Source organism: Sapajus apella, unplaced genomic scaffold, assembly GCF_009761245.1.
Source record: "Sapajus apella isolate SASKATOON/1434 unplaced genomic scaffold, GSC_monkey_1.0 scaffold2, whole genome shotgun sequence".
In the NCBI taxonomy this organism is placed as follows: domain Eukaryota; kingdom Metazoa; phylum Chordata; class Mammalia; order Primates; family Cebidae; genus Sapajus; species Sapajus apella.
This window is the reverse complement of record NW_022436942.1, coordinates 82,082,143-82,095,062: the sequence shown is the minus strand read 5'-3', so window position 1 is coordinate 82,095,062 and position 12,920 is coordinate 82,082,143. Positions and strand designations below refer to the sequence as shown.

Below are 12,920 nucleotides of genomic sequence, written 5' to 3'. Positions count from 1 at the left end.
TGTGAACTCAAGGGTGGGAGGGGAACCAAAGAAGGGATGACTTTCTCACTAAGGAAAATGACGTCATTTGATGTCACAGCATGACCAGATGACCACACTTTGAAAAACGTGACAGAGGAACAGCGGAACACGCCAGCAGGTGCATAACTCACAAATCAGGACTGGAACTCCTAATTCATGTCTGTGTGGCACCATCACCAAATGACCACAGACCCACACGTAGAAGCCTTCTCTGTCCCACCCACAGGGCTGGCTATCCCATCAGTAAGGCAACCACAAGCCATGTGTGGCTACTGAGCACTCGAAATGGGGCAAGTCCAGGTTGAAATAGGCTATTGGTAGAAAATACACATCGTACTTTGACGAACTTTTTAAGAAGAATGTAAAATATCTCATAAATAAATGCTTTATGTGATTACATATTGAAATAATGTTTGGGATATATTGAGTTAATTAAATACACTATTAAAATTAATTTCAGGGGCCGGGCGCGGTGGCTCACGCCTGTAATCCCAGCACTTTGGGAGGCCAAGGCGGGTGGATCACGAGGTCAAGAGATCGAGACCATCCTGGTCAACATGGTGACACCCCGTCTCTACTAAAAATACAAAAAATTAGCTGGGCATGGTGGCGCGTGCCTGTAATCCCAGCTACTCAGGAGGCTGAGGCAGGAGAATTGCCTGAACCCAGGAGGCGGAGGTTGCGGTGACTCGAGATCGCGCCATTGCACTCCAGCCTGGGTAACAAGAGTGAAACTCCGTCTCAAAAAAAATAAAAATAAAAATAAAAATAAAATAAAATTAATTTCACCTGTTTTCTTTTACTCTTTTACTGTAGTGGCTAAAAAACTGTAAATTACATATGTGAGTCCCTTTCAATGTCTGCTGGAGAGGGCTGGTCTAGGCCACTTACTATATTTTTTTAAATTTTTGAGAAAAGCAACTGAAAATGCCACTTCACACCTGTTGGGTTATTGGTTTTCAAAGACTCTGTGGTTGACAGTTGTATAGACACTTTACATAGAAACAACATTACAGAACCGTGTTGTGCCTACATAGAGCCCTGTGGCACTGCTGGAATCTTACGCTTCTTCATCAGGCCTAAGCAAAGATAATGCACTGAAGGAAACAATTTTAACTAAAAGCTCCTCCCACACTTTCCCATCCCGGACAGCAGACAAAACAAACCTGTCTCTTAGTGCCTCGTGTTTCAAGTCAAGAAGTAAAGGAATCGAGTCTTTGAATGCCTTCATTTTTGCTTCCAAGTAGTAGGCCACTGATAAGCCACGGACTTGCCGAGGTAGCTTTCTGAGAGCCCTGAGAAAACCTTCAATTCCTTCCTGGAGAAACTGCACATTCAGGTTGATCCAAAGGGTCTGAGACCATTCTTCTTTTGCAGCCTGGAAACGTGCAAGAAACAGCTCCGTCAACAAGACCCCTTTGGAAACGTGACAAGGGGGGCAAGTTCTTGACTCTGAGTCACATTCAGATATTTTAAATTATTTCCCATCGATCTACAACTATCTGAAATTCACAAACGAGGGGTTGACTAGAAGGATCTAAAACAACAAGAAAAGAATCCCACTTTTTGTAAGCTTTTCAAAAATAATGCCGTATCTGAGGATGTGTGGGATCCAGAAATACATCTTCCTTTTCTAAAGACAAAAGTGGAGGTGGAAAGTAACAGGTGTTTTTTTTTTTAAATCAGGGTGTTGCTTGGGTCTTAAAAGGCGTACTTCATTCAGGGGTTGTCATAACTTGCTTCTTTTTCCTGATAAAAGGCTGAGGTTACAAAATACTTACACTTTAGATCACTAATCCAAGAATCTGTCTACAAACCATCAGGCTGACGCTAAGAAGTGAGAATAAAACATGTTCCTACTTGATGACTATAAAGAGATTTTCTGTGTTATATGTTCCTGAGATTTAACATAAAAATTACTTTAAAAAAAAATCGGGTCTCACTGCCACCCAGGCTATAATGCAATGGTGTGATCACAGCTCACTGCAGCCTCAACCTCCTGGCCTCAAGTGATCCTCCCATCTCAGCCTCCTGAGTAGCTGAGACTACAGACACACATTACCAGGCCTGGACATTTTTTATTTTATTTTGCAGAGACAGGGGTTCTTGCTAGGTTGCCCAGGCTGGCCTCAAACTCCTGGGTTCAAGCAATCCGCCTGCCTTAGCCTCCCAAAGTGTTGGGATTACAGGCATGAGCCACCAGACCTGGTCTGTTTTTCTAACAGCTTTATTGAGGATTAACTTGTATCTAATAAGCTGTCTATAACTAAAGGTACACAAAACTCTGCAAAGTTTTGACAGATGTGCATGCCTGTGAAAGCACCACCATGATGAAGATAGTGAACTCATTCATCACCCTCAAAAGCCCCCTATTCCCCTGTCTAATCACCCCTCCCATCCCTCTCCTCCTGTCCCTACCCCCAGTTAACCACGGATCTGCCACATAAAATCATTTGCATTTTCCAGGTTTTTCTATGAATGGAATCACACAATCTGCACTCCTCTGTATCTGGCTTCTTTCGCTCAGCATGACGATTCTGAGGGTCGCCCATGTTGTTGCGTGGATGTGCTGATAACTGGTTCGATCCTCTACCTTGCTGAGTAGTATTCCATGGTGTGGATGAGCCACAGCTTGTTCATCCAGTCGCTTAATGGGCATTTGGGGTGTTTCTAGTATTGTGCTATTACCAACAATGCTGTGTATGAGCGTTCACGCAGAAGTCTCTGCAAGGATCATGCTTTCTCTTCCCTCAGGTAAACACCTTGGACTCACTCCATGTACGCTTCCACGGCCGCACTCCATTGATACCTTCTTGTGGCAGTCCCCAGTGGCCTCCATGATATGCAATGCTGGGGTCCACCCTCCATCCTCTTCTCGCCTGGTCTATCAGCAGCATCTGGTGCAGTTGGCCAGTCCTACCTCCTAGAAACACGTTTCTCACTTGGCCTACACGACATCACACTCAGCTGTTTGTTCTCCTACCACCTAGGCCACTCCTCCCTCTCCTCGTCTTTCCTTTTTAAAGACATCTTCCTGTGGTATTTAATGCTGGAGAGACCCAAGCTCAGCCCTCGCTCCTCTCCTCCACCCACCCCACTCCTGGCTGAATACCATCCCCTGAAAATGCACATCCACCCAGAACCTCAGAATGAAGCCTTACTTGGAAAGAGAGTCTTTGCAGATGTAGTTCGGATGAGGTCATACAGGATTAGAGTGGGCCCTAAATCCAATGATGGTGCCCACATTAGAAAACAGGCAGAGAGGCACAGAGGGAAGACAGCCTTGTGACAAAGGAGGCAGAGACAGGAGCGATGCGGCTGCAAGCCACGGAACGCTGAGGATAGCCAGAAGCCACCAGGCACTGGAAGAGGCAAGAAGGAGCCTCTCCTAGAACGTCCAGGGTGTGGGCGTGGCCCTGCAGACACCTTGATTTTGCACTCCTGGCCTCCAGAACTGGGAGGAGATGCATTTCTATTGTTTTCAGCACCCCCACCCCAGCTTCCCGGTCTGCATTCGTAATCATTTGTTCTGGAAGCCCCAGGAAACGAAGGTACCAGGTGAGCCCATCTGGACTGGTGGCTCAGTACGGTCCACACCTAGACACTCCCAATTCACACTTCTAGCTCTTCTCTGAGCTCCAGACAAATACATCCAAGTGCTTCCTTGACATCGCCACAGGGACCTCCAGCAGACAACACCTTGCACTGAATTCCTGATGTCCGCCACCGTCCCCAAACCTTCTCTTCCTGGAGCTTCCCTTAAGAGTGACTCCACCCTTCTGGCTACTCAGGCCAAAACCTTGGAGTCTTCCTTGTTCTCCTGCTCGCACATCCCACGTCCACAGCTCCAGGAGGTCCCTGACTCTACCTGCAAACCAGATCCAGAATCCACCCATGCCCCTCACTGGTACCGCTGCCACCCCAGGATATCCTGGGATTATGACCAGTGTCCTGCCAGGCCTCCCAGGAGCCACCCAGTGTGTCCCTGAGACTCTTCTCAACACACAGCTTTGAAAAGCAATTGCTATGAAAGAGTGGAAGTCCCTCTAGGTGACGAAATGTCCTTTAATATCCACAGACCAGACAGTGGGTGGGGGAACCAAGCTATGTCTTAATATTGGATTTTAAAAAACACTTATTTTGCTGCAGAAAAAAAAATAGAATAAACAAGACCTAGTATTTGATAGCATGGCAGGGCGATGATAGTCAATAACTTAATTGTATATTTTTAAATAACTAAAAGAGTATAATTGGATTGTTTCTAACACAAAGGATGAAAGCTTGAGGGGATGACACCCATTCTCTGTGACGTGTTCATTATACATTGCATGCCTGTGTCAAAACATATCATGTATCCCATATAGACACTTACTGTGAACCCAGAAAAATGACAAATTAAAAAACCACCTATTTTGACATACACATGGCTGTTCTCAGTTCTCATGATACCTTCTCTTTTAAAACCTGAGGGTATGTTTTCTACTTTCTGAATTTCTTGCATGGTGCACACATCTAATCAATCACCAAGTCTCATCACTTTCCATCCCGTCTCTGGAATCTTCTCTCCTCTCTATTCCCTCTATAATTGTCCTAAAATGCAAGCTGCCATCCCTTCTGCCAGCACTGGGGCAGGACCCCCTGCCTGTAATCCCCCCACCTTCCCCCACCTCCCACAGCCCCCAGAGTCCCTTCCGACAGCTCCATCTCCACCGGCCACTTCACATATCCCAAACCCATTTTCTGGTGCGTCTGTGGCCGATAAAGCCACCAGTCAGGATGAAAGGTTATGGACGCATGACACAACAACTTCACATCTCCTGTCTCTGCTCCTGCCCAACCCTCTGCCTGGAAAGCCTTGTTCTGCACCAGGCAAAGGCTGTTCTGGTTCAGAGCCTCACTCACAGGCCACCTCTTTGGCGGCACTCCCTGGGCTGGCGGCCACTCGCCTTCCTCGTCTTCAATCTGGGGACCCTGTCCATCTCATTTCCAGCACACATCCTGGTGGCCTGGTTACTTGTTCACATATCAGTGCAAAGGCAAATCTTGTGTGTCCAGTTGATGCTGGCCACTGAGCTAGGGTCACATGACCCTGGGTGTATCTGTGAGAGACACTGAGTAAGATGACTGTTTGCACCAGGGGCTGAGTAAAGCAGGTGGCTCTCCCCAGTGTGGATGGCCTCACCCAATCCACTGAAGGCCTGAAGAGAACCAAAGGCTGAGGAAGGCGGAATTCACTCTCTGTCCCTGATTGTCCTCCAGCTGGGACCTCAGTGTTCTCCTGCATTCGGACTGGGACTCAGACTAGAACCTACACCATCAGCTCTCCTGGGTCTCCAGCTTGCCAACTGCAGATCATGGGACTTCTCAGCCTCCATAATCACAAAAGTCAATTCCTCATCATAAATCTCATAGATACAGGTATAGAGATATATAGATATATAGATTGAATATATAGTTTAGGTATATAAATTTATATATATAGGTTAGATATATAAATAGATTAGACATGATTACATATAGATTAGATAGATATCGATTAGAAATACATATACAGTTCAGATATAGATAAATACAGATTTGCTATAGATATAGACAGACTAGGTATAGGTAAAGGTATACGGGCATAGACTTCGCACATCCCAACCCCATTTTCTGGTGCGTCTGTGGCCGGTAAAGCCATCGTCAGGTTGAAAGGTTATGGACGCATGACACAACTTCACATCTCCTGTGTCTGCTCCTGCCCAACCCTCTGCCTGGAAAGCCTTGTTCTGCACCAGGCAAAAGCCTGTCCTGGTTCAGAGCCTCACTCACAGGCCACCTCTTTAGCAGCACTATATATATACATTAGATATATATAGATTAGATACAGGCATAGTGGTAGATATATAGACATAAGTTAGATATATAGAGTTGATATAGGCATAGATACATAGAGATTAGATATAGGTATAGGTAGAGATATGAATATAAATTAGGTATAGATACAGATTAGATATAGACAGATATGGATATAGATACATATATCTCCTAGTGATTATTTCTCAAGAACCCAGACTACATAGTCAGGGCAGACATGACTCCTTTTCTGGACCCCACACTCCAACCAGCACAGCACTGAGCTATAAAGAACTAAGCCAACAGATGAATGGATGGATGGATGAATGAATGAATGAATAGCATGAATTTGCATGGGAAACATATACTAATGAGAGGCACCCAAATGGCATGACATTTGCAACTTTTATTTTTTAAAGACAGAGTCTCACTCTGTCACCTAGGCTAGCAGTGGTGCAATCTCAATTCAGTCCAACCTCCGCCTCCCGGGTTGAAGCGATTCTTGTGCCTCAGCCTCTGGCGTAGCTGAGATCACAGGCATGTGACATTGTACCAGGATAATTTTTGTATTTTTTAGTAGAGATAGAGTTTGGCCATGTTGGCCAGGCCGATCTCAAACTCCTGGCCTCAAGTGATCCACCTGTCTTGGCCTCCCAAAGTGCTGGGATTACAGGTGTGAGCCACTGTCCCTGGAACTGTTTTTGTATTTTTTAGTAGAGACAGGGTTTCACCTTGTTGCCCAGGCTAGTCTCAAACTGCTGGCCTCATGTAATCTGCCCACCTCAGCCTCCCAAAGTGCTGGAATTACAAGCATGAGCCACTGCACCTGGCTGACATTTGCAACTTTTAATCTCCACTTGCAACTAAACAGTTTACCCCACACCTTAACCAAGACTTTGACCTCCAAAGAGAGTTTTCCTTTCTATGATGATGGTAAAAGACATAAAAAATAAAATTTGTCATTTTAACTATTTTAAAATATATAATTCCAGGCTGGGTGCAGTGGCTGACACCTGTAATCCCAGCACTTTGGGAGGCCAAGGCAGAGGATCGCTTGAACTCAGGAGTTCAGACCAGCCTGGGCAACGTAGCGAGACCTTGACTCTACTAAAAATAAAAAAAGATTAGCCAGGTGTGGTGGTGCACCTCTGTAGTCCAAGCTGCTTCAGAGGCTGAGGCAGGGGGATCACTTGAGCCCAGGAGTTTGAGCCTGCAGTGAGCTATGATCACACCACTGCACGCCAGCTTGGGTGGTAGAGTGAGACCCCGTCTCAAAAATAAAAATAAAATATACCATTCTGCAGTATCAAGTACTTTCACAATGTCAGGTAACCACCGCCAATGTCTACTTCCAGACTTTTTTTTTTTTTTTTTTAAGATGGAGTTTCACTCTTGTCACCCAGGCTGGAGTGCGATGGCTTGATCTTGGCTCACTGCAAACTCCGCCTCCCAGGTTCAAGTGAGTTTCCTGTCTCAGCCTCCCAAGCAGCTGGGATTACGGGTGCCCACCACCACACCCCACTAATTTTTACTTGTATTTTTAGTAGAGATGGGGTTTCAACCACATGGGCCACACTGGTCTTGAACTCCTGACCTCAGGTGATCCGCTGGCCTCGGCCTCTCAAAGTGCTGGGATTATAGGCATCAGCCACCACGCCCACCTATTTCCAGAACTTTTTCAACAACCTAAATGGAAACCCTGTACCCATGAGTAATCACGCCCCATTCCTCTTCCTGCAGCCAAAATAAACGTTTCCACAAAATCAGACCCAAGCTCATTATTACAGCGGCATCCAAGTCTGTGGGGCCTAAGTCATTGCTCCATCCCTTTCAGTGAGCTTGAGGCCTTCGCTTTCAGGGAGAGGCTCACCTTCAGTTCTTCGTAGAGCTCATAAACCATCCTGAGCCCGGTCATTTCCTTCTGCACTTTCAGCAGCTCTGGGTACATCGTAATAGGAAGATCAAAAAGTTTCTCGGCGTTAGCCAATTCCTGTCGGCTCTTTTCATGCCTTGCCAGTTCTCTTTCAAAAACACCTAAAAGCTCTATTCCTAGTAAATAAACACATCGATAAATGAATAAATACAATTTTAAGGTATACAAAATTGAATAAGAAATCACACATAATGTACCTCAATTATAATTCATCCTCATAAGGACGAGGGAAGACAAATTGAGAATTATGGCATTATTCTGACTAAAAACAAAAGACCAATGACATCTGCAGTCTCCTCCAGTGAGAAAACTGTCTAATTCTCACACCCAGGTCATTCAAGAAATGAGGCTATTTTAAAGGAGTCTGAGCCCGTCTATACTGCAGTCAACATCAGCATCCTTTGCTGCCCCCTTGAGAATATCATCATCCTACTGATAACTCCCCTACCACTCTACCTACCCAGTTCTACGCTTCTCCCCCAATTCCAGTGGCCGCTACCACTCCATGTCACTACATGCCTGCTCACACTCATCTACCCAAATGACACATTTTCCAGATACCTTTTCTCAGCATCCTTAAATAGATCTCACCTGTTTCTTTGGAAGCCCTAGATATAGATATTTGGTTTGTCTCATAGTATTTACCAAATTCGCTTTAGAATAAGAACTTTAGGACCAGGCTCAGTGGCTCAAGCCTGTAATCCCAGCACTTTGGGAGGCTAAGATGGGAGGATCACTTGAGGTCAGAAGTTTGAGACCAGCCTGGACAACATGGTGAAACCCCGTCTCCATTAAAAATACAAAAACTGGCTGGGCACAGTGGCTCACGCCTGTAATCCCAGCACTTTGGGAGTCCTGGTGGGCAGATCACCTGAGGTCGGGAGTTCGAGACCAGCCTGACCAACATGGAGAAACTCTGTCTCTACTAAAAATACAAAAAATTAGTCAGGCAGGGTGGCACACACCTGTAATCTCAGCTACTCGGGAGGCTGAGGCAGGAGAACCACTTGAGCCTGGGAGGCGGAGATTGCGGTGAGTCGAGATTGCACCATGCACTCCAGCATGGGCAACAAGGGTGAAACTCTGTCTCCAAAAAATAATAATAATAAAACTAAAATTAAAATACAAAAATTAGCCAGGCATGGTGGCATGCACCTGTAGTCTCAGCTATGCAGGGGGCTGAGGCAGGAGAATCACTTAAACCATGGAGGTAGAGGTTGCAGTGAGCTGAAATTGTGCCACTGCACTTCAGCCTGGGTGACAGAGATTCTGTCCCAAAAAAAAAAAAAAAGAGAATTTTAGTATGTTTATCTTGTCACCATTTTAGCCTATGTGATGTGAAGGGCAAACGACAAACGTGAAGTGGTCCAGGATCTGAATTCAAAGAATAAATACGATGGGAGTTAGAGAGGAAGCTGGGTGGATAAGACACCGCATGTGCTTATCCAAGGCCGACACTGCTGTTTAAGATTTCCGAGCTGCAGCCGAAGCCTCTGGACCCCTGCAGGAGTGGACACTGCTCCCTGGCACTTTTCTCAATGCCTTCAGATAGCAGGCGCTCAACTACCAATGAGTCGCATTAGTCCAGCTTTTCACACACGTAACCACTAAAATGACCCCAGAGAAAAGTATTTCAGGAAGAAATAAACATTCAAATCATGGCACAATAATCACTTTCCATAAAATTCTTAAGCAAAACATATTCAAACATTTGATACTCAAATCACTCAGTAAGACCAACATCAACCTTCTTACCTTTATCAAGGTCATCGCCAACAGAACCAGGGCCTTCACTGTAAAAACGCTTTGCAAACTCCTCTATCTGAACTCCGTAGTTCATTATGTCACCTCGGGTAATCTGAGAAACACGAGGTTATGTTAGTTTAGCCCAAATACATTTTTCAATGTCTTTACTCGGGAAGTGAAATTTAAAAGGTACCTCTGTGAAAGTTCTCTTTATGTCCCCAAGAGCATGCTCCACATTCACTGAATCATTAAACAGATTGGACCACGTGCTCTCAATCTTATCAACCAGTTCTTTCTCTTCATCGGGAGGCTAATTAGGAGAAACAAAAAAACAGAATAAACAATAAATCATCAGCAATTTGGAATTGAAATTTATGGTCAAAGTAACTTCCCAGGGACTTCTGCTTCTGGCAACAGGAGGCTAGGTAATTCAAACCAACTCAAAAGCTGATTGAAATACTAAGGTCTGACACGGTGGCCTGTAATCCCAGCACTTTGGGGGCCTGAGGTGGGAGGATCACTTGAGCTCAGGAGTTCAAAACCAGCCTGGGCAACACAGTGAGACTATATCTCTGTAAATATAAAAAGTAAAAGAATTTTTAAAAAGAAATATTGGGCTGGGCACAGTGGCTCACACCTGTAATCCCAGCACTTTGGGAGGATGAGGCGAGAAGAAGCTAGATAATTCAAACCAACTCAAAAGCTGATTGAAATATTAAGGCCTGACATGGTGGCTCATGCTTGTAAGCCCAGCACCTACCTCTCCTAACCTCAGGAGGCTGAGGTGGAAGAATCGCTTGAGCTCCTGAGCTCAGGATCACCTGAGGTTAGGAGGCTGTGGGAGTTCAAGACCAGCCTGGACAACATGCTGAAATCCCTTCTCTACTAAAAATACAAAAAATTAGCCAGGCATGGTGGCAGGCACCTGTAGTTTCAGTTACTCAGGAGGCTGAGGTGGAAGAATCGCTTGAACCCAGGAGGTGGAGGTTGCAGTAAGCTGAAATTGCACCACTGCACTCCAACCTAGGTGACAGAGCAAGACTCTGTCTCAAAAAATAAAATAAAATGAAATGAAATATTAAAAGTCAAATTTTATAACTAAAATAAAATCAGTATAAAATCATTTTTAAAAATAAAGAGTTAGAGATATTACAGAAAGATAAGCCCTTCATAAACTAAAGCCCAGCTTCAAATCAGCTTAATCTCTGATTAGAATAAGGTTAGCTTAGCTTGCTAATGTACCCAGTTGTGGTGTCTGTTAGAAGCAAAAATAAATCTCCTCTGATGAACTATAACATCATTCAGAGCCTCCAATCCTCTCTCTCCAATTTATCATATATGCTTTTAAGAACTCAACTTGAAATGCTGGCCATATAAAGATGCAAAAGAACTTAAATGAAACCAAGAAATTCACAGACAACATAAACACATCACAACAGAGTTACAAGACACATACTTTAAAATATTTTTTAATAGAGTAGAGGAAACAAAAGACAAACAAAATTGAGAATTTGGTAGAGCACAGGAAATTGCTTTTAAAATAGAAATTCTAAAATGGATAATGACAGCACCTGAAATCAAAGCTAAAACAATTGGTTAAGAAACCAGGAAAAACCAATCAGACACAAATGAACAGAAAATTCATTAACTTAAAGTTTAGGTCAAAGTGTTAGAATAAACCACAGAAAGAAAAGGCAGAAAGGAATGTAAGGTGTACGGGATATCGTACAGAAGGTCCAACATATGTGGAATTGGAGTACCAGGGGTTGGGGGGAATAAGGCAAAAACTGTTAATTTTCCAAAACTACGTAAAGACATCAGCCTGCAGATTTTTAAAGTACTACAAATATCAATCAGGGAAAAAAAGGAAGAACAAAACAAAAGAACCTAGCTACATCATATTACAACCACTGAAAACCAAAGGCAGAAAAAAAACTTAAAAGCAGACCAAAAAAAATACCTAGTTAGACTAGACTACCTTGAAAGGGAGCAATAAAAAAGACTAACAGTCAACTCCTCAATCAAAACAACAGAGGCCAGAAGATAATGGAATAATATCCACACAGAGAGGATTAAAAAAAAAAAAAAAAACAAAGTTGGCGTTTCCAAAAGATCAATAAGTTAAGTGTTTGTAAGGATATGGAGCAACTGAAACTCTTATTCAATGTGGATGTAAAGGGGTACCTCACCTTGGAAAATGAGCAGAATCTAGTAAAGCTGAACATGTGGATTCCTAGAACCCAGCAATTTCATGTCTAGGCCCATACTCAATAGAAATGCATGCATGTGTAAGTCTCATAAGGCTGCCCTCACTTCAGATGCCAGTTGCAAGCATTGGGTGCCCAAGGTATACAGACTTCGGTCCAACTTGGCTGCAAAATCAGGAGTTCCCTCACACGTCTCCTTCACGTTTGACCATTTGCTGAAATGGCTTGCAGAACTCAGATCGTAAGTAAAGTAAAGAACACTTTACTTACAATCACTGATTTATTATAAAAGACACAACTCAGGAAGAGCCAAATGAAAGAGATGCATAAGCCAAGGTATGGGCTTGGGGGGTGCAAGGAGCTTCCATGCCTTCTCTGAGCACACCACTCTGCCAGCACCTTGGTGTGGTCAACAACCCGGAAGCTCTTCAAATCCCATCATTTAGGGATGTTTCGGGAGGTTTCATTACACAGGCATAACTAATTAGATCACTGGCCTTTGTTGACCTCCAATCTCCAGCCCCTCTTCCCTCCCCAAGGGTGGGGAGGATGGGTGCCTGAAAGTTCCAAACCTCTAAATAATTTATGCCTTGATCTTTCTGGCAGCCAGCCCCCATCCTGAAGCTGTCTGGGGCTCCAAGCCATCAGTCATTTCACTTGCATACAAAAGACACTCTTATTACTCCAGAGAGTCCAAGGACTTGAGATGCTGTGTGCCAGGAACCAGAGAAAAAGAACACTGTTATAACAAAAGATGTTCCTGTGACCCCATCACTCAGGAAATACAAGTGTTTTGGAAGCTTTCTGTCAGGAACCAGGGACAAAGACCAAAGTGAAACATTTTTGGGCCAAAAATGGATTGCATATATGACAATAGTCCCGCAGGATTGTAATAAATACTGTATTTTCACTATACCTTTTCTATGTTTATATATATATGTGTGTGTGTGTGTATATATATATATATATATATTTTTTTTTTTTTGAGAGTCTCACTCTGTCACCAGGCTGGAGTGCAATGGCGCAATCTCAGCTCACTGCAATCTCTGCCACCCCGGTTCAAGCGATTCTCCTGCCTCAGCCTCCTGAGTAGCTGGGATTACAGGCACCTGCCACCACACCCAGCTGATTTTTGTATTTTTAGTAGAGACAGGGTTTCACCATCTTGGCCAGGCTGG

General features: G+C 44.1%; 1 protein-coding gene across 2 annotated transcripts in view; it reads right to left on the bottom strand.

Annotated features, from left to right (window-relative positions):
- DNAH10 (dynein axonemal heavy chain 10) overlaps positions 1–12,920 on the bottom strand; it is a 174,981-nt gene that overhangs the window by 111,341 nt on the left and 50,720 nt on the right. For both annotated transcript variants that reach the window (XM_032243719.1, XM_032243716.1), the window contains 4 exons: positions 9,729–9,845; positions 9,545–9,647; positions 7,727–7,905; positions 1,188–1,399 (listed from right to left, as the gene is read on the bottom strand). In XM_032243719.1, the coding sequence (XP_032099610.1) occupies positions 1,188–1,399; positions 7,727–7,905; positions 9,545–9,647; positions 9,729–9,845 (611 nt within the window). The remainder of the gene's footprint in view (positions 1–1,187; positions 1,400–7,726; positions 7,906–9,544; positions 9,648–9,728; positions 9,846–12,920) is intronic.